The 22,652-nt window shown below is 38.3% G+C and overlaps 2 protein-coding genes across 3 annotated transcripts; one reads left to right on the top strand and one right to left on the bottom strand.

The window, feature by feature from the left end:
• The first annotated feature begins 11 nt into the window (after positions 1-11).
• On the top strand, positions 12-13,382 carry LOC127423604 (tripartite motif-containing protein 65-like). Of its 2 annotated transcripts, XM_051668053.1 has the most exons (8): positions 12-70; positions 1,714-2,148; positions 3,628-4,062; positions 7,107-7,202; positions 7,334-7,564; positions 9,106-9,274; positions 9,479-9,568; positions 10,486-13,382. In XM_051668053.1, exons 2-8 carry the CDS (start codon positions 1,726-1,728, stop codon positions 11,028-11,030), a joined length of 1,989 nt encoding a protein of 662 aa, XP_051524013.1. In that variant the 5' UTR covers positions 12-70; positions 1,714-1,725; the 3' UTR covers positions 11,031-13,382. The 2 variants fall into 2 exon arrangements, with proteins under 2 accessions (XP_051524013.1, XP_051524016.1); XM_051668056.1 differs by lacking the exon at positions 3,628-4,062 and having other exon boundaries at positions 35-64.
• Positions 13,332-22,119, bottom strand: LOC127423611 (WW domain-binding protein 2-like). Its single transcript, XM_051668065.1, has 8 exons — positions 21,938-22,119; positions 20,965-21,073; positions 17,173-17,308; positions 16,885-16,977; positions 16,636-16,785; positions 16,400-16,516; positions 16,177-16,247; positions 13,332-14,377 (listed from the first exon to the last, which is right to left on the bottom strand). The coding sequence occupies exons 1-8, from the start codon at positions 21,994-21,996 to the stop codon at positions 14,330-14,332; spliced, it is 783 nt and encodes a 260-aa protein (XP_051524025.1). The 5' UTR covers positions 21,997-22,119; the 3' UTR covers positions 13,332-14,329.
• Between the last annotated feature and the right edge of the window lie 533 nt (positions 22,120-22,652).

Raw genomic sequence — 22,652 nt, 5'->3', positions numbered from 1 at the left:
GTACGTCACCTCGTTTCTACGCTCTGGCGTCACGTGATGCGCGAGGAGTTTTGACCCTTGACAGGTTCTAGTAGGTTCATTTTTATATTTTTACACATTTCTGGATGAGTAAATATACATTTTATGTTTTTTAATGAGGACGGAGTTTATCGTTTAATGAATGTGCTGCTTTTCATTGTCATTGGCTGTTGTTGGTCAGGCGGAGTTTGTTTATTTACTGTGTTTCGATGTTCTCTTCAGATGAATCCATTTGAAAGTTATTTATGAAATAATCATCACGTTGTATAGGTGTTTATATATTAGAGTAAATGCAGTAATAGTTCAAGATAAACACTGATATAGATGCTCAAGTCCCTCAATCAATCCATCTCTCTATTCATTCATTGATTCATTGATCATCATTATCCACCCATCCTTTTTGTTTTAATCTTCCCTTTCATTTTTCTGTCCCTTTTTCTTTCTTTCACCATTAATAATAATCATCTACCATCTTGCCTTTCATCCATCTTTCCTTCATTCTTTTCAGCCATTGTCCTTCCTTTTGTCCATCCATCTTCCTTCATTCCTTCTGTTCATACATTCATTCTTCCTTCGTTCATCCATCCATTTTGCCTTCCTTCTTTTGCCATCCTTCCTTCCTTCTGTCCATCTTTTCTTCTTTCCATTCATCCATCCATCCATTTTGCCTTCCTTCTGTCCATCCATCATTCCTTTCTTCCTTCTGTCCGTCCATCCATCCATTTTGCCTTCCGTCCGTCCATCCTTCCTTCCTTCTGTCCATCTTTTCTTCTTTTCATCCATCCATCCATTTTGCCTTCCTTCTGTCCATCCATCATTCCTTTCTTCCTTCTGTCCGTCCATCCATCCATTTTGCCTTCCGTCCATCCATCCTTCCTTCCTTCTGTCCATCTTTTCTTCTTTCCATCCATTTTGCCTTCCTTCTGTCCATCCATCCAACCATCCATACATCCATTTTGCCTTCCGTCCATTCATCCTTCCTTCCTTCTGTCCATCTTTCCTTCCATCCATCCATCCATCCATCCATTTTTTCTTCCTTCCTTCCTTCCTTCCATCCATCCATTTAGCCTCCCATCCATATTTCCTTCCTTCCTTCCTTCCTTCCTTCCTTCCTTCCTTTCATTCATTCATCATCCATCCATTTTGCCTTCCTTCCTTTTTTCCTTCCTTCCGTCCATTCTTTCATCCATCCATCCATCCATCCATTTTGCCTTCCTTACATCCATCCATCTTTCCTTTCTTTCTTTCTTTTCTTTCTTTCCATTCGCCCATCATCCATCCATTTTCCCTTCTTTTTATTCATCCATTAATTTTGCCTTCCTTCTGTCCATCTTTCCTTCCTTTTATCTATTCATTTTGTCTCCCTTTTCTGTCCATCTTTCCTTCCTTCCTTTAATTCATACATCCATTTTGCCTTTCTTCTGTCCATCCTTTCTTCCTTCATTTTTATTCACCCATTCATTTTACCTTCTTTCTCTCCATCTTTCCTCCCTCCCTCCCTTCCATCAATTTTTCTCTTCACTTCATTAATTATCATTTGGATCATCATCATCCATTCATTCGTCCAAAATTGTTGTTTTCTGGCTCTGCACTACAAAAAGTTGCAGTCTATTTTCTGTCCATTAGTGATAGATTGATTTATCATGCAGGCTCGTTAATCAGTCAATATTTGTAATATTCGTTTTGTATTTTCAGGTGTGCCGCTTTATGATGGAGGATCACATGCAGTGCACGATCTGCTTGGATCCGTTTAAATTCCCAGTGACAATACCGTGCGGTCACACTCTCTGCAAGGAATGCATCTCCAAGTTCTGGGATGGCAAAGAAAAAGACAGTCAAGACCTTCTTTGTCCTGTTTGTAAAGAGAAGTTCCCCACAAGACCTCAGCTCAATCGTAATGTTTCTCTGTCAGTTTTAATGGAAGCGGTGACCGCAAACAGCCCAACGAAGAGAGATGTGTTCACAGGAGCTGCGGTCAACATGAAGCCAGAGGAGTTCTGTGAGCGCCACCAGAAACCGCTGGTCATTTACTGCAGGAACGACCGCATGTGTGTTTGCTATGAGTGTTCTGTGAACGAGTGTAAGGGACACGATCAGATTTTGGTGGAAGAAGAACGAAAGAATCGAGAGGTACAAAACAAACATCTGTTTAATCTCAGGTCAAAGCTACAGAAAAATATTGCCACCATTTTTATTAGAAGTTTGTGTTAGATTTTACGTTTATGCTTTTGGCAATTTACAGTTCGTTCCAGATTTACATTTTTTATCAACATGTGTGTTCCCTGGGAATCAAACCCATGACCTTGACTTTCTCATTACTTACTGTAGTACAATGATATTTTACTGTGTTATAGAGTATTGATATAGATTTCCTGATTTGATTCAATTCCAATACAAGCTCTCGATTCAATTCTGATTCTGATACGATTTGATTCTGATTCATTTAGGTATATTTTAGTTATAATTAGAGGTAGGCAGATATATCGGTTTTACCGATTAATCTGTGCCGATTGTTACTTTTTGGAGTTATCGGTTATCAGCAAAAATCTGTCGATAGTTGCCGATAGTTTTTTCATAATTTTGTAATTTCCCATCTTTCCTTCATTCTTTTCAGCCATTGTCCTTCCTTTTGTCCATCCGTCTTCCTTCCTTCCTTCATTCATTCATTCATCCATCCATCCATCCATCCTTCCTTTCCTCTGTCCATCTTTTCTTCCTTTCATTCATTCTCCCATCCATTTTGCCTTCTTTCTTTCCATCCTTCCTTCTGTCCATTTTTTCTTCCTTTTATCCATCCATCCATTTTGCCTTCCATCCATCATCCTTCCATCCTTTCTTCCATCCATCCATCCATCCATCCTTCCTTCATTCTGTCCATCTTTCCTTCCATTCATTCATCCATCCATTTAGCCTTCCTTCCGTCCATCCTCCCTCTCTTCATTCCATTCATCCATTTTGCCTTCCATCCATCCTTTCTTTCTTTTGTACATCCATCCATTTTGCCTTCCTTCTGTCCATCTTTCCTTTGTTTTATTCACCCATCCATTTTGCCCTCCTTCTGTCCATCTTTCCTTCCTTTTATTTATTTATTCATTTTGTCTTGCTTTCTTCTTTCTGTCCATCTTTCCTTCCTTCCTTTTATTCACCCATTAATTTTACCTTCTTTCTCTCCATCTTTCCTCCCTTCCTTCCATCAATTTTTCTCTTCACTTCATTCATTTTCATATGGATCATCATCATCCATTCATTCATCCAAAATTGTTGTTTTCTGGCTCTGCACTCCAAAAAAACACATATTAAATGAACAAGTTGCAGTCTATTTTTTTGTCCATTAGTGATAGATTGATTTATCATGCAGGCTGGTTAATCAGGCTGTTTTTTTTTTTTTTTTTTAACTGTTCCCAGCTGACTAATCAACAGAAGTGTTCATCCATGTAAAGTGTGTTATCTCATTCAATTGTGTTTTATATATTAGCATTTTATCAGTCATCGGCCATTTAAAATCCAAATTGGTCAACAAAGACTGTTGTCGTCTGCGGTCTGAAAATGTTTTTTATCATCACGTTGACTTTGGTTGACATTGTATCTACACACGTTTTGTATTTTCAGGTGTGCCGCTTTATGATGGAGGATCACATGCAGTGCACGATCTGCTTGGATCCGTTTAAATTCCCAGTGACGATACCGTGCGGTCACACTCTCTGCAAGGAATGCATCTCCAAGTTCTGGGATGGCAAAGAAAAAGACAGACAAGACTTTCTTTGTCCTGTTTGTAAAGAGAGGTTCCCCACAAGACCTCAGCTCAATCGTAATGTTTCTCTGTCAGTTTTAATGGAAGCGGTGACCGCAAACAGCCCAACGAAGAGAGATGTGTTCACAGGAGCTGCGGTCAACATGAAGCCAGAGGAGTTCTGTGAGCGCCACCAGAAACCGCTGGTCATTTACTGCAGGAACGACCGCATGTGTGTTTGCTATGAGTGTTCTGTGAACGAGTGTAAGGGACACGATCAGATTTTGGTGGTAGAAGAACGAAAGAATCGAGAGGTACAAAACAAACATCTGTTTAATCTCAGGTCAAAGCTACAGAAAAATATTGCCACCATTTTTATTAGAAGTTTGTGTTAGATTTTACGTTTATACTTTTGGCAATTTACAGTTCGTTCCAGATTTACATTTTTTTATCAACGTGTGTTCCCTGGGAATCAAACCCATGACCTTGACGTTGCTAGCACCATGCTCTACTTCGAGAAACTCATGAAACCTGTCAAAAAATTGTCCAGGTCACATATGACCCCAACATTTAAAAAAAATAATTAAAAAATAAAAATAAAATGTTTTTTGGACCCTGGGTAGCTCAGTGGTAAAGACGCTGGCTGTCACCCCTGGAGTCACGAGTTCGAATCCAGGGCGTGCTGAGTGACTTCAGCCAGGTCTCCTAAGCAACCAAATTGGCCAGGTTGCTAGGGAGGGTAGAGTCACATGGGGTAACCTCCTCGTGGTCGCTATAATGTGGTATGTTCTCGGTTTGGGCGCGTTGTGAGTTGAGCACGGTTGCCGCGGTGGATGGCGTGAAGCCTCCACACGCGCTATGTCTCCGTGGTAACGCACTCAACAAGCCACGTGATAAGATGCGTGGATTGACAGTCTCAGACGCGAGTGGGATTCGTCCTCCGCCACCCAGACTGAGGCAAATTACTACGTGACCACGAGGACTTAAAAAGCACATTGGGAATTGGGCATTCCAAATTGGGAGAAAAAAAAAAAAAAAGAACATTTTCCACCAGTTCTCATTACCATAATGCGTCCAGACATTTAACTTTTGAGTTTTTTGTAACTCCCTTTATTCTCAATGATGATTCTCATTACTTACTGTAGTACAGTAATATTTTACTGTGTTATAGAGTATTGATATAGATTTCCTGATTTGATTCAATTCCAATACAAGCTCTCGATTCGATTCCGGTTCAGATACGATTTGATTCTGATTCATTTAGGTATATTTTAGTCATAATTAGAGGTAGGCAGATATATCGGTTTTACCAATTAATCTGTGCCGATAGTCACTTTTTGGAGCTATCGGTTATCAGCAAAAATAGTTGCCGATAGTTTTTTCATAATTTTGTCATTTCAAAATAAGAGTCCCAAGTGTGTTCCGGGCTTGTTTCTTCTTAAAGCACGACATAATGCACTAAATCTGAAGTTTTTCCTGGTTGTTATTGGGATTTTGGTTGAACAAAAAACTGCATTTGGGATTTTATTTATTTTGGACTCTTTGTCTTTGCCAATAATAGTAAAGAAATAATATATTGTTTTTTACATTATATAAATACATTTTAAAAACTATTGGCCGATTAATCAGTTATCGGCCTTTCCCGCCACCTTAGTTATCAGTATCTGCAAAATCCACTTTCGGTCGACCTCTAGTTATAATCTCCATTTTGCCTACATATGAAAGAAATTCTATCTCAGTTAACACTGTAAATTATACAGGGAACCTTCTATCTTGGTACATTACAAAAATATTAATCAATTGTTTTTAAAACAGGGCCCAAACTATGCAGTTCAATTGCTGTTTATTTAACAGATATAATAATCTATACAACCAAAACTGAAGTAAACATAAGTTACATATATATTCATTCATTAGCAGACACTTTTATCCAAAATGATATTTCTAAAGTATATTAAAGATATGTTTTTTTATATAAAGTATACGTATACAAAAGATATTTTAAAGTAAAAGTAAAAGATCAATCTTGGGATATTAAGAATCAATATCGGGATCATTCAAGTGAAGAATTTATATTTTTACCCAGCTTTACTAATCAAATCAAATCAAATCAAATCAAATCACTTTATTGTCACACAGCCATATACACAAGTGCAATGGTGTGTGAAATTCTTGGGTGCAGTTCCGATCAACATAGCAGTCGTGACAGTGATGAGACATACGCCAATCTACAATAAACATCAAATTAACACAACACAATTTAAACATCTGTTATACATAATTACACAACTTAAAACATCAAATTAACACAACACAATTTACTATATTATAATAAAAAGTATTTTTATTAAGGCAGTACAAAAAATACAACTTAAATACTTCAGTGCAACTTAAAAAATATACCACTTTCACAATAATTGTAATAAAATGTCACAATGCAAATATTTTAACGGTCCTAAAAATAGGCCTTGATTTTGGGGTGCAATGTGTCCAAGTTTCATGAGAATCACTCTGCTTCATAGTTTGTTACAAGTTTGTGTATTTACTAACCAATTTTAAGGAATAGTTCATAGAAATGTTTTTTAATTCTTTTACCATTTACTCACTTTCTTCTGCTGAACACAAATGTAGATTTTTAGAAGAATATCTCAGCTCTGTTGGTCCATGCAGTGCAAGTGAATGGTGACCAGACCATTTGTAGCTCCAAAAAGCACGTAAAGGCAGCATACAAGTAATCCATACAACTCCAGTGGTTAAATCCATGTCTTCAGGAGCGATATGATAGGTGTGGGTGAAAAACAGATCAATATTTAAGCCCTTTTTCCTCTGTCAATTTCCACTTTCTCTTTTACATTCTTCTTCTTTTGTTTTTGCGATTCACATTCTTCATGCATATTCGCCACCGACTGGGCAGGGTTGGGAATTTATAAAAAAGGACTTAAAAATTGATTTGTTTCTCATCAGCACCTATCATATCACTTCTGAAGACATGGATTAAACCATTGGAGTTGTATAGAGTACTTTTATGCTGCCTTTATGTGCTTTTTAAGCTTCAGTGTTTTGGACAGCTCTTGACTTGCATTGTAAGGACCTACAGAGCTGATGTATTCTTCTAAAAATCTTCGTTTGTGTTCAGCAGAAGAAAGAAAGTCATACACATCTGGGATGGCATGAGAGAGACTACATGGTTAGAGAATTTTCATTTTTGGGTGAACTATCCCTTTAAGAAAAATCTTTATTTAAAGATATTCTGAAGCAATCAGGCATTTTTCTTTTGTTCGTTGGAAAATGTTGTTTATTTTTATTGGTTTTCACATTGCACTTTGTACAACATGAATATTTTGAATTTTGTTTGCAGGCAGGACTGAGGAAAAAGTGTATGGAAATCAAGAAACACCAGGAAGCCACAGAAAGAAGCCTGCTAGAGCTCACAGAAAACATGTCACAAGCCAAGGCAAGACATCTTTTATAATTAGAGAATAGTTCACCCAAATATAAATATAAATTGGTCGGGTAGTTTCGCCCCAAATGTTGCTGTGAGAATGCTCAAACAATAATCAGTTTGTTTTGTCTCTGCTCTCTCAGGTATCTCTCCAGCAGATGTCTCACTGGGTGAATAGCAAGTTCTCTCAGCTGATGAAGGTGCTGGCAGAGAAACAGGAAGTGACGCAGCTCTTTTTGGAGCAGCAGCAGGAATTGACAGTGTTGCAGGCAGAAGAGAGGTTGGCAGAGCTCCAGGAGAGAACAGAGAAACTTGCAGCCCTGCAGGAGGAGATCAGCAGCATGTGTTCACTCCCTCACTGTCAGCTCATCAAGGTTACAGAACCAGTGCATGCACTGTTTTCCGTTTGGTGTGTGCAAGCAGTGCCACAAATGATATGTGGGCATCTATGTGCATCAAGACCAGCCCAGAATAAAAGAAAACAACATTTTAAGACAACATGAAATGAAAACATACCCCATATACACTTTTAGGTTAGTTAGGGATGGGACGATATATCACTCGATATTTTGAAATTTGTGACATTGTTTTCTGTCCATGCGATCATAAATGAAATGACCCATAAAACATCATAATCTCTCTGTTGCTTGATTTTACCCCTACTGCGCTTTATTCCACACTGTTTACAGGGTTCACACAAAGTCTTTTAGAAATTGAATTACTGGAATACCTGGAAAATCGCCTTGTTTTGATGAAAAGTGCTTGAGATTAAAGCGGACCGTTTCCTCCGTCTAATGTGTGTCCATCAAAGATGAGACGCACTCCACTTTCATTGAATAATGAAATATCCTTTCTGTTCTTTACAGTCAGATAAAAAAGTAAAATGAAATGTTAATTTTAATCTCAAGAAACCAAGAGATTCTCATTAATGTTCGCTGAACTGAAACACTGTGAGCCGCTCGTTGAACTCTTAAGGTGACAGTAACCTTTTTAGTGTTTCTTATATAAATGAATGTAAACTCAATGTAATTACTTGTAAATTTTGCACGTTATTTCAAACAGTGATAGCTCATATCGTTTTGTAATTTAAGTGTTATTATATCGAATCAAGATTATATTGAATTGTGAACCTCATATCGTATACTGAACCAAATTGTGAGATAACCATATAGTCCCATCCCTACTCAATGTAAAAAATGTCATGTTGTGTAACCAACAGTGAAAAAAAAAAGAAAAAATGAAATTTTATAAAAAAGAAATGTTGGCATGAATAGTGCAGAATAATCTAATATCATTATTTCTTTAAAATAATAATAAGTAGTGAAACAACTTTATTTTAAAATATGATTAATATTTGAAAGACTTTTGCCCACCAAAGCAGTCATGTGGTGTTACCAATATGAAAGTAGCAATTTTGCTATGTGACTAAAATCATAAAACAGAGAAGACCTCTTTAGACCCATAAGAGTGTGTGTGAAGATTTAAAATCGCTAAATATCAATATTTTTAAATTTTTATGAAAACGCTCATTTTGTTCAGGTCATTTGATGTAACCATGAGAAAACTAAAATTCATGATGTTTGTTAAAAAAAAAAAAATCACCTTGAAAAATATGTTTAAGATTAATGAATAAGCTGCGTAAACTCCCATGTATTCAAGGTGCAAGGAAATTATTTTAATAGCTTTTACTTGATGGTTACACCACATTACATTTTTTTGTCATTAAATACATTTTTTGTAGAAAATGCAATAAATATTTGTAATTAAATTTGTAAAAACATTAACTTCTTAACGTGTTTTAAACTATTATTAATGACTCATACAGTATATTCATAATTGTGTTGTCAATGGTTATAAATCTGGTGCCACAGATGTGAGTAGACTTAACATTGCACGTGTGTGTGTTTTTGTGCAGGACTCCAGGTTCATAGTGGTCCCTCAGTTCAGTGAAGTTGCTGTGGACGTAAACACAAGCGTTCTGGAGAAGCTGAACCCCGTCACTGAAGTTCTGACTCGCGTCACTAAACTGGTGTGTGAAGATCTGGTGAGAGCTGCACAGGTTATCGGAGGACAGGACAAAGAGAGTGAGGACAAAGAACTCGCTTTTAGACTGTACTAGTGTTTTCTGGTTTGCTGTAGTTGTGATTGTATGTGATTAAAGGGTCCATATGAAGAAATTGCAGTCATAAAGGTACAGTGTAAACAGCCTGTTTGATTAAGGGTCAGCGATAGGGTGGAAAGTGGTCATGAATAGCTAAATAAAATTTTTGTTTTATTGTTTCTCGTAGGCTCTCCTCAAGATAAAAGGCCCATTCTGGCTGTTGTTCCAAGCCCTGCAACACTGTCATATCCAGCAGAGAGTGAGGGGCTATCTGCATGTAAGCTTTCATTTATTTATCATATGAGACTACCAAGAAACTAAGAAATATCTGGGAATTTAAAAAATGTGATTTCCAGGGGGGCCTGGGTAGCTCAGCAAGTAAAGACACTGGCTACCACACCTGGAGTCGCAAGTTCGAATCCAGGGCGTGCTGAGTGACTCCAGCCAGGCTTCCTAAGCAACCAATTGGCCCGGTTGCTAGGGTGTTTAGAGTCACATTGGGGTAACCTCCTCGTGGTCGCTATAATGTGGTTCTCGCTCTCGGTGGGGCGCGTGGTGAGTTGTGCGTGGATGCCGTCGGAGAATAGCATGAGCCTCCACATACACTAGGTCTCTGCAGTAACGCGCTCAACAAGCCACGTGATAAGATGCACGGGTTGCCGGAGGCAACTGAGATTCGTCCTCCACGACCTGGATTGAGGTGAGTCAATATGCCACCACGAGGACTTGGAGCACATTGTGAATTGGGCATTCCAAATTGGGGAGAAAAGGGGAGAAAAAAAAAGAAAAAAATTTGATTTCCAGGCCAAGAAAAGTTATTGAAATTCCTGTAGCGAATATAATTTTTTCTATTTATGCTTGGCTCTAAAATATTTAATCAGTTAGGAGTTACATTATTAAAAATGAATAGAAAAATTATGGAAAAGTCATGGAAATTTAAATTGTGAATACAACAGTGCTCAGTTCTATTTTTCATCTAGAAATTTCTCATTGTTAGAGCAATTTCTATAAAATAACTTTGGGGAAAAAAAGAAAAAAAATCCTGAAATCACAAATAAAAAAGGCTTGGAAACATCATAGAAATTAATTGGTCAAAAGGTGTGAGAACGTTTACAGCACTTTTTTAATTAATTCAGTGCTGACAATGTCAGTGATGTAATCTCAGGCTCATGTATTGCGATTCTTTTCACCCAGACCGTTGCAATCTGACCTTTGACCCTCGCACCGCCAGCGCTCACTTGCGCCTTTCCCAGAGCAACAGGAGGGCGGAGCATCTCACCTCTGGGCCCCGCCCCGTCCCAGCCGACGAGTCCCGCTTTGACCACACTTGGCAGGTATTGTGTTTCCAACGCTTTATGCACGGCCAGCATTACTGGGAGCTGGAGGTGTCCAAACCATGGGCATATGTTGGTGTGACGTATCCGAACATCCCACGCAAAGAGAAAGGCAAGCGCTGCATGGTGGGCATGAATGAGCTGTCGTGGAGCCTGCAGCTCTATGAACGGCAGCTGAGCGCATGGCATGCCGGCTGCAGGGAGCCCGTCACAGGTCAGCTGCAGTTGAACTCGCAGCCACTGCGCATCGGAATGCTCCTGGACTATGAAGCCGGAACGTTAACCTACTATGGCGAGGGACAGGTTCGGCTGCACGCCTTTCACTACGCATTTTCACAAGCACTGTTACCGGCATGCTGGATTGGGGAAGGTGTCAGTATTACACTCTGCGATCCCAGAGACTGAAAATATTTACTAATAATATTGTTGATCTTTTTCCTGTTACTTACTCCTAATAGGTTGTTTTGAGGAAATAGATGCTTTTTCTGCTAGGATCCATTTTCCTTGCGGAAATAAATGCATTTCTTTGTTAGGATCCCTTTCCTTGAGGAAGTAGATGGATTTCCCTTCTAGGATCCCTTTTCCTTGGGGAAGTAGATACATTTCTTTGTAAGGATCCCTTTCCTTGTGGAAGTAGATGGATTTCCCTACTAGGATCGTTTTCCTGGACGAAATAGATGCATTTCCCTGTTAGGATTCCTAATGTAGGTGAACGTGAGAACTGTGGCCTTTTTTCGCCACCATTTCTTCCTTTTGTTTGTGAGCAGTGGTGAGACTTGATTGGCTCAGGATTCCCTGGATGGTGCAGTAAAAGCTTTGGTTTGGGTTGGTCATTGAATAATTGTGTATTGATGAATCTGCCTGTGCACACTTGGGGGCAGTTCACACGGGACATCTGTCTGCATTGTTTTTTCTATGTAAAAATACGCTAGAATGGATGTCTTCAACCGTTGCAACATGTCTCGCTGCTTTTCCAGTTTCTTTAACATGAGCAAAAAGTTTTTAAGATGCTGTGTCAAGGTAAAAACGGTTCTTTTAAAAACTCGTCTCAAGACATTAGTTTCGTTTTTTTAAGTGCAAGAATGTGTTCTGTTAAGGGGCCATTCCCACATGCAACTGGTTGCAGCGGCAAGGCAACTAGAATCGTTTATTTGTGTGGTGATTTGCGTCTAAGAGAAATCAATTCATTCCTGCTGTCTCTACGATTTACATTTGACATTTTTAACATTCAGAATCAGGTCATGTTTCATCATCTATTTGCCTGCAGTTGAGCAAGACAAACAAGTATCATGTGGTCATTTACATGTCCTGTTTTCCTGTGGCTTCAGGTTCTGTTAACTGTGAATTGTACTTCCACTGTATGTTTTATTAGTATTGATTTTTTATTTATTTATTTTTTTTACAGAGTTTAACAACCCAACTACTGTACATCGTTGTGTGCATCATTTCTCATGGCATACTTTTCAAATATTGATATCTGTGGGAAAAAAAGTTCAATTACATACTCTAACAAATTTTTTAGGATTGGCTATGTTCAGAATGGAATACTAGAGCACTGCATACTGTGTCGTATGTACGTTTTTTTTTTTTTTTATATACAATTAAAAATTGTAATATACAGTTGTGCTCAAAAGTTTGCATAACCTGGCAGAAATTGTGAAATTTTGGCATTGATTTTGAAAATATGACTGATCATGCAAAAAACCTGTCTTTTATTTAAGGATAGTGATCATATGAAGCCATTTATTATCACATAGTTGTTTGGCTCCTTTTTAAATCATAATGATAACAGAAATCACCCAAATGGCCCTGATCAAAAGTTTACACACCCTTGAATGTTTGGCCTTGTTACAGACACACAAGGTGACACACAGGTTTAAATGGCAATTAAAGGTTAATTTCTCACACCTGTGGCTTTTTAAATTGCAATTAGTGTCTGTGTATAAACAGTCAATGAGTTTGTTAGCTCTCATGTGGATGCACTGAGCAGGCTAGATACTGAGCCATGGGGAGCAGAAAAGTACTGTCAGAAGACCTGTGTAACAAGGTAATGGAACTTTATAAAGACGGAAAAGGATATAAAAAGATATCCAAAGCCTTGAAAATGCCAGTCAGTACTGTTCAATCACTTATTAAGAAGTGGAAAATTCAGGGATCTCTTGCTACCAAGCCAAGGTCAGGTAGACCAAGAAAGATTTCAGCCACAACTGCCAGAAGAATTGTTCGGGATACAAAGAAAAACCCACAGGTAACCTCAGGAGAAATACAGGCTGCTCTGGAAAAAGACGGTGTGGTTGTTTCAAGGAGCAGTCATATTTTCAAAATCAATGCCAAAATTTCACAATTTCTGCCAGGGTATGCAAACATTTGAGCACAACTGTACACTAACTACCAACAGGTCAAATTTGTGCTCGGTGTTGGGAGATTGTTAGAATATTCTTCAATATTAAAGAAATCCTTGTGGGCTGCATAAGTATAGGGAAAACTGGAAAAGCACATTCATTGGGAATAATAGTCATTCCGAGAAGTCTTTTATATCTCCTGGTACTAGTTTTGACAGGTTGTCTCTTGTTGGATTGGATCACTGATGTTCTGAGAGACCGGACTGATGAACTTGAACTAATCTTGACTCTGTTCCCTCATCAAGTCATGAACATGAAGACAAGACGTCCATTAAAGACTCTTCATCAAACTCAAATGAGACTGTTCACGTGTACATGTTTACTTTAATAAAATACACTCATTTGAATAAGACAATACAGTCGAGACCATGCGTAGTTAATCATACAATTAAATAAATTAAGGAAAATAAGAATCAAACTATCCAGGGTTATGTCAGGGTTAAAGTGCATCTTTAGTCTAACTGTTGCATGCTACAGAAAGACACAGAGACAGAGTTCACACTGCTGCAGGGAACACAATCTCTAACAAGTTTTATCAGAATGTATGGTACAGTATAGTACGGTAAACAATGTAGTCTTTGTCAATGTGCTGCTGGGTTAAAACAGATTTGCAGCACACGGTAACAGGTTTAAATAAGCGATGCATTTGAAGGAATGCACAATAAAGGGGCGTTCACACTGACAATGTTTCAAGTGCTAAAATCAACTTGTTACATATTTCATTTGTTAATATCATCCCTAAGTCAGCCACAGTTAGTCCCAGGATTTCGTTTGACAAATGGTTTGACTTTGTACGTTTGTAAACTTTCTACATTGAGTGCAATTGGTCACATGTTTAAACCCCATGTACCCAACACACTTTGGAAATTAATGACTTTTAATTGCTTGGTTGCAGGATTCGTTGAAAATTTGAAACCCCCTTAATAGTTCAAGTTTTTTGGCATTGCCCTTAACTCTTGGAATGTAACTTGTACATACAATATTTTTCAAATTCATAACAGCTGAATTGAAAAGCTCAATCGTTTACCGTCGGTTTTGCTTTACGGCTGGAAAGCGAACAGTCATCAAAATCCCTTTCATTTACAAGCTGTGAATTCATTAAACTTGTTTTATTGATCTCTCTCTCTTTTATCTCTTTATATAGGACCGGTCGTATTAATGCAGGGCTCTCTGCCCCCTATTGGAGTCCAGTCTTTGCCAGTGGCCGTTAACTGATGCAGAAGATGATGTGTGAGAGAGAGAGAGAGAGAGAGGGTGAAATGACGGGAATGAGGAGAGGACATGTGCTAACAGAAGACATGTCTACTGGTTCTTCTTGTCTTCAGGTGGAGAGTAGGGAGGAGGTTTGTCCTGCAAAATAAACAATATTCACAAATAATTACTCAAAGTTAATTAGTATTTGTTGCTTTGGTGCAGTTCTACACTCTTGACTTTGTTATATATTGGTTATATAAATGGTCTTGCTTAACAGGCTGGACTTGTGTGATAGAGAGCCTGCGAGTCGGTCTCCATCACAGGATTTTAATGTGTCCTTGAAGGACCTCTTTATTATTTTACCCAACATTTTTCAATATTTATTGGGGTTTTATCCGTCCTATTTATTGTATTTATTCGTGTTTTGTTTTTAACTCTCATTTTAACTAATTCTCATTTCTTTATTCAATGGAACTGTGTATAAGAATGGGGAGGTGCAGGTTAATTTTATTTAAACTAAATGGTACGTTCCAATTAGTAAAGGCGGGACAAATTCTATATAAAAGCTAGCCGCCACTAGAGGGTGGGAAAAAAATGGACAGACTGTGTATGGAGCATGTTGAAACGAGGTCGTCTGATGGCAGTGCTTGAGCGCAATGGACTCTGGCCTTAATTGTTCAGGGAGGGGAGTAGGTGCTGCTTTTAGTACCCACAGTTCTAGTTTTTAGATTGTTTTTAAAATTACCTTGGTTTTATTTTGCTTAAACTCTGTTTTTACAAATTACACATCCTTTTGGAACACCATGCCTTCTCTCTGGTGCGATTCTCCTCGTGACGTCCTAGGTCCCTAATCCCTGTCACAACTTGGTTATACCGTAACTGGACTGGGTTATGTTGACTTGGTGAACTGGATGAATTTGGTTATCTATGGCCTTAACAGGTTGGGCTTGGTTAAATATGGACTTGGCTATATAGACTTGGTTAACAGGTTGGATGTAGGTTCTAGTTATATATGGAGTTGGGGTTGAATTGGATATATACTGAACTGTATGGATACAGTCCAGTTAACAGGTTAGACTTGGCTATATTCAAGACATGGGATACTTGATATGCCATTGCCTGAACCTTGGATTTAGGATGGACCTAATCGAACCTCACTGAGATGACCATCCGGTTGCACTGCGATGCACCTCACTGATCTCTGCCTGCAACACCTTGGTCTAATGATGGACTACACTCTTATAATGGAATACATAGACTATCAATTAATTGCCAATAAGCATTCCTTGGCCAACTAACAAAGGACAATGCATCTATATGAACTTCTGCAGTTAATCCAGGATGGACTTCAAAGACATTAGTCATTAATCTTAGTTTACTCATTTTAAACCAAGACTTGCACTGCACATAAATAACTAATATTGGCATTATATTCATGATGTTAGCCAGAGGGGAACTGGCCCCCACAGTGAGTCTGGTTTCTCCCAAGATTATTTTTCTCCATTAAACAACATCTTATGGAGTTTTGTGTTCCTTGCCACAGTCGCCTTCGGCTTGCTCACTGGGGTTCTAAATGCAATTTACAATCATATTTAATCAAACTACACAATGATGACTTTATAGATATTACAGTTTCATTATCTGTTAATGCAAGATTTTCTGTAAAGCTGCTTTGAAATGATGTGTGTTGTGAAAAGCGCTATACAAATCAAAATGACTTGACTATATATGGACTTGCTTAACAGGTTAGTGTTAGTTATACTGTATATGGACTTGGTAATGGTGACTTAGATAACAGGATAAATTTGGTTATATATGGGCTTTGGTGAATTAAAGTACCATTTCCTTCCGAAACAGCAAAATCTGTACATTATTCCAAACTTTTGGCCGCCAATGTATATATACAGTATATATATGGTTATAATTGTACTTGGTTATCAGGATGGCAAACTCACCTCCGGCAAGTAGACCCGTGTTGGAGCAAAAGTAGTCGCTCCGGAACTTGCTTCAGCTGCTTTTGCCTCCGCTAGACAGAAAGTAAAAAAGAGAGTAGTTTTACAGTAATTAATTACTTCTTGACTAATTAACAGGAAAAGTAAGCCTAGATAACCAGTTAACCGAGCGTGACATTATACATGAACCATGAAACAGCTCATCTGGTCCAGTTCTGGCTCATACCTGCAGGGGTTCTGGGCAGGTCTTGGTGAAAAGGAGCCTGGTCCATTGGTGCTGTATATGGGGGAGGTGGCATGTAGGCAGCTGGTCCATCAAATCCGGGGTTGGAGTAAAATCCACCTTCAGGATCCAAATAACAGCAGAAAGTTTAGTGTTTTATGTAAATGTCAATACTTCATTGCTCAGCACTATGTAGCAGTGAGTGTGTATTATTGACACTTTGAATCGTGTGTTATTACCTGGCGGTGGAGGTCCAGGGTAGGCGTATACAGGGGGCGGTGGTGCCGCTGAATACATGCCATTAGCAGGTGGAGGGGGTGGGTAAGCGTACGCTCCATTCGCCATGTACAGACAGCCGAAATTACCAGTCACCGGCTGCCCTCTGGATGCTGACATGAGAGTTGAGAGTATCTGTTTAGTTACATCTAAGGCACTTATATTTAACAGCTTTTGTTACAGTGGTAACAAACAAATGGGTGCAGAAGTACCCTGTGCCGCCACCTGTAGCATGTACTGTCCAAACTCAATCGCTCCTCCAGCAAAAAAGATCATCTTGAAGGATGCAGAACCTTCCCAGCCTCCTAAAAATGGGAATGAGACCGTTGGGAGCGCCTGTGTTAGAGGTGTGAGTTTGATGTGTAGTTAAGTTTAGAATAGGGTTAGGGTCACAGTTAATAATAAAAATAAACGTAACATTCATACAAGTGTAGCTCTATAAGTGCCTTATTTGCAATAAATTACAAATTCAATGAAAAAATAAATAAATGTGTTTTTACCCCCAGGTTCGGCACTCACTGTGCCCTTGATGTAGTTGGCACCAAGCACAGGCTGTTTCACCTCACAGCCCTTCATAAGGTAAAAGGGCATCATAAAAGACTGGAGAGGGTCCTTCCCTTTTGTCAAGAAGATCACCTAAAGAGCAAATAGTTGGCAAACAACATGGGCAGTTAAAAAGTGAACAAGAACCTAGCCTAACCTAACATTATATAATAAGTAAACCTAAACTTATTCTAAGTCCCTCTGTAAATATGAACTAATATTAAAAATAATACATTCCAGCTATCATCCCTCCAAATTTCAAGTTGGATTATATGTCAGACATATTGACCAGAAGACCAGAATGGACTGGTGAAGTTTAGGATAAGATCTAAGACTTTTCTCCATTTTTCATGCTTGCTTCTTCAATCCCAATTCTGAGTTTTAGAACTGGGATTGAAGAAGCAAGTCTGCAAATACTGTATGTTATATTTGTATCACAAACCCTTTTGACATTTAATCATGTGCAAGAAATGAATTGTAGATATTTATCATTGTTTTCACTAGCTAAAATTCAAATTCTTGAGCAATGAAATTTCTACTAGTGAAAATGCAAATTTTTTTATACACACAATTAGGTTTGCACTAGTAAAAATGTTAACTTGATATTAAACATGACGGCATTACTCGCAGAAATACCCACTTTTTATTTAAACTAGTAAAAGCTGAAATTTTTTATATCTGTAACTGTATTTTAACTAGTAGAATTACACAGTAATGTCATTTATTCCCATTCAAAATGCAATTACAGATATCTGTAAATTATTTCTTCCAATTTCACATATCAGCTGTATAATTCTTATAAGTAAAATCATTTTTATATAAAAATTGTTACTTGGAAAAATATATAAACTAAAAGTTTTGATTTCTGTAAATTCATTTCAGCACGTTCTATTTTGTATTTCAGATACCAATAAATTAAAAGAATATCCCGGGTTTAATATGATTGTGATGAGGTGGAGAAAAGCGAAAGAGCGAGGCGGAGCGACAGAGAGAGAGAAAAAAACTTGCTCGCCGGCTCCCAGACGCGCTGTCGCCCGGTCCTTAACCGCTCCTCCTCCCCTCTGGCGGACGGCAGCTTGCTCCTCCTCTTGACGGACAGAACCGCTTCTCCCCTTCTTCAGTGGATGGCAGCTGTTCCTCTGGCTCTTGGCGGCCGGCAGCGACCCCTCCATCCCCAGGCAGACTGCTGCGGTTGCTCCTTTGATGGACGGCAGCGGCGAGGACTCCGCAACAGCGCATCCCTCCTCCCTCCTGGGTTTCGGCACCAATGTAAAGAGGTAAGATGAGCAAGGAGGAGGCAGGAACTGGCTAAACAGTCAACGTAAAGTTTAATGATAAAACTCAACATAAAACAAACACAGACACACATGCAATGCGACCGCGTGCATCTCTCTCTCGAACTGGTGCCTCCGGCTAGTCTTTATCCCCCTCCCGGCTGATTAGCCCGATTCACGGCCGGCCGTGTGTCCTCACGGCTCGGCCCAGCCCGCCAAGAGGAGGAGCGAGCTGCCTTCCGCCAGAGGGCGGAGGAGCGGTTGAGGACCAGGCGACAGCACGTCCGGGAGCCGGCGAGCAAGTTTTCTCTCTCTCTCTGTAGCTCCGCCTCACTTTTTTCCTCTCCCCTTTCCCTCCCCTCGGCTCCAAAAGGTGGGGAAGACCTACCGGCAGGCACAGCCGGAAGGGCAACACCCCCTCTCAGTGAAGGGAGGGGAGTGCGTCACACCGGGGATTTCCCTGGTCTGAGTCGGGCGATGGAGGAGTGTGACGAGGAGGGGGGCAGGGCCGGCCATGTGTCCTCGGGCTAATCAGCCGGGAGGGGGATAAAGACGATCCGGAGGTGCCAGTTCGAGAGAGACGCACGCGGCCGCGTTACAAGTGTGTCTGTGTTTGTTTTATGTTGAGTTTTATCATTAAACTTTACGCTGACTGTTTAGCCGGTTCCTGCCTCCTCCTTGCCCACCTTACCTCATTACAACGATAAATGAAGCTCAGTCGACAGCATTTGTGGCATAATATTGATTACCACAAAAATTCATTTTCAACTCGTCCCTCCTTTTCTTTAAAAAAGCAAAAATCTGGGTTACAGTGAGGCACTTACAATGGAAGTGAAAGGGGTCAATCCGTAAACGCTAAAATACTGTTTCAAAAGTATAGCCATAAGACATAAACAATATGCGTGTTAACATGATTTTAGTGTGATAAAATCACTTACTAACCTTTTCTGTGTAAAGTTATATCCAATTTTACAACTTCGTTGCCATGACGATGTAATGCCATTGTCAACAAACCCTAAAACGACTGTAAAAATGACTTTACAGCTCAAACAATACAAAGTTTTAACAGGAGAATTAATGTAAGTGCTTTTATAAAATTATAAGCTTCACATTTCTGCCTTTAAACCTTACAAAAATTGTCCCCATTCACTTCCATTGTAAGTGCCTCACTGTAACTTCCATTATTGCTTTTTTAAAGAAAATGAAGGATGAGTCGAAATTATTTTTTGTGATAATTAACATTATGCCACAAATGCTGTCGATGGAGCTTAACTTTTACTGAACCTTTAATATTCCTTTAAGGAGTGATTAGAGATATCCGAAAAGGCTTTCTTACTAGTTACAATCATGTTACAGATATCTGAAATGAACACTGGCACTAGTGAAAACCAAATTACATATACAAAAATTAACATTTTTACTAGTTGTAATTCAATCGCTGATATAATGAAAAGGACATTTGCACTAGTAACAATATAATGTTTGATAGCAAAAAAATACATTAAAAAATTTACTGGCAAGAAGTATATAGCTGATATGTGAAACTGGAATTTCAACTATTAAGAAATTCATTATAGAGATCTGTAATTGCATTTGAAGCAGGAATGAATGATGGATCAGTGTGAAATTCTACTAGTGAAAATGCATTTACAGATATAAAAAAAATCAGATTTTACTATTTTTATATAAAGACTGGTTATTTCCACGAGTAATGATGTCATGATTGATATCAAGAGTTAACGTTTTTCCTAGTGCAGACCTAATTTACTAATATCAAAAGTGAGCAATTTTACTAGTAGTTATTCCATTGCTGATCTCAGGAGTTAGCATTTTAAAGGTGCTGTAAGCGATATCAGCCGTTCTACTTACACGAGACTGAGCCGTTGAATTAGCTACGCCCCTCTTCCCAAAACCCCGCCCTCCAAAGATTCCAAATTGTATTTTTATTTGCAGTTGTCAAAAACAGTAGTAGCAAAATAGCGCCCTCAACTGGCAACTTCTATGAACAACATGGCATAAAAATGGCATTATGCCTGGATATTTCGCTGCAACTACAATACTATGAGAACGTGCAAATGATACATTTTTATTTGCCGTTTACAGTGTCTAGAGCAGTCACAGAGACAGGTGAGATATCTCACGACACTTATTTCAGTAATATCTTTCAGGGAGCAGGACAATTTTTTGCATACCTTTTCATGAAAAAAATCACTTACAGCAACTTTAGTGAAAACTGAATTACAGGTATCTATAATTCATATTCTGCACTTGATTAAATGTTGAAAGGGCTTATATAATAGTTGGGTACATTTGATAAATTGTATCGTAATATCAATCATATTCAAGTTATGTTTAAAGATGTACTTCATCTTTAAAGAGCTTCAGCAGACGTAAACTTGTCCATGAACCAAAACCAGAGGTGTTCTGGTCATTCACATCATTTATAAAATTACTATAAATTCTTGTATTACGTACCCTGTAAGGTGTTAAGTAGACGCTCCCCTTCTTGCTTTTTCTGAAGGGTTCTGGCAAATGTTCTGTGTCATTAAATGCCAGCTCCACATTCTCATATGACATTAACACACTGAGGGAAAACACATTCAGTTTATGCTTTTCAAACATGCTTTTGGGTGTGTGTGTGTGTGTGTGTGAATATATATATATATATATATATATACACACATATACACACAGTATATCAGTCTTTAACAGTTGTGTAATATTAGCCAGTGAGGTCATACTGTTGTGAAACGGCCTATTATGCTTTCGAGCGTGCCATTACTTTAAAAAGAAGGTTAAGAAGATTATTACTGACTTAATGCGACTTCACACTGTCACTGTGCTCGTCCAAAACAGAACAACGGATCGTACTATTGGAAAGGCTTAGCTCATTAATATTAATTACGTAGCGTTGCGTTAGACTCGTCACTGGCTGATTGGGTTGGCGAGTGAGGAACTGCTGCTAAATATTAATAAGGTCACGTGCCTAGACGCTCTAGGAACATTTCCAAGCAACTTGAGCGTGACTAAATTAATATTCATGAGCTCATCCTTTACCATAGTAGAATTCTGGAAGCTGCGCGAGGGTCATGTTTTCAAAACACAACAGCCTGTATGATTTAACGTGAAAGACGTGTACCATTTCTAAACGAAAATGCCGCAGAATATAAATATGTAAACGGAAGACAAACTGAATGCAGTGCAAATGAGCATAGTGGGTGTGATCTAATGCTTCATGCGATGTTACACACGACAAATAGCGGAGCATAAATGACACCAGAACGAACTATTCGTATGATACTGAAGAAAAAAAATATCACATTAAAATAGATTTAAACTACAATGCGCCATTCAATTTGGCATTTTTAACAAATACATGAAATCAGGTGGTACAGAACCAGATTCATATAATAATTACTACTGTGAGCGGCTGGTTTCAAGTTATTACCTTTCGCTGTTATTGATGATAACTCCTCCTAATTCTGAATTATTCTTGTTGAGGGCCATGTTTGATATCTCTGTGTGTTATTGTGTAAGATTGACGCTCTTCTAAGAACGCAACCCGATGGTCCACCTGCACTTCCGCCATGCACCGCCCCCGGTGACGTCACTCATGAATTCGTGACATTTCCCATTTGGTTTTATAATTTCAGTTAGTCAAACGAGAATACATATTTTAATGTTAATACTTTAATGTTTGTTGCCAAAAAATTATTCACCGAAGAAGAATATATATATATATATATATATATATATATATATATATATATATATATATATATATAATATTATTTTAAAGAACTAAATATTCTAAAATATCCTAAAACTCTAGAATCTGTGAGCCCGTTCTTTCTTTTAAAATGATTGCGTGATATGCTGATACTTCATATATTTATATTTTATATATATATATATATATATATATATATATATATATATATATATATATATATAATATATATTGTATGTTCATTATTTTAAATTTATATAATTGTGTTTCATATTTAAACAAGGTACAAATATATAAGTCCATTTAGGGATAATAATTCTACAGACCCTGTTCTTTTTATTTTTATTTAGGATTTTATATTAATTATTAACTTGTATATTAATTATTGCGTCACATTAAATATCCCCATTAAATATACCCGCTGTTTTATTTG

The sequence above is a fragment of the Myxocyprinus asiaticus genome, chromosome 32 (assembly GCF_019703515.2).
Source record: "Myxocyprinus asiaticus isolate MX2 ecotype Aquarium Trade chromosome 32, UBuf_Myxa_2, whole genome shotgun sequence".
In the NCBI taxonomy this organism is placed as follows: domain Eukaryota; kingdom Metazoa; phylum Chordata; class Actinopteri; order Cypriniformes; family Catostomidae; genus Myxocyprinus; species Myxocyprinus asiaticus.
The sequence above is the reverse complement of the archived record's forward strand: the minus strand, read 5'-3'. Positions and strand labels throughout refer to the sequence as shown.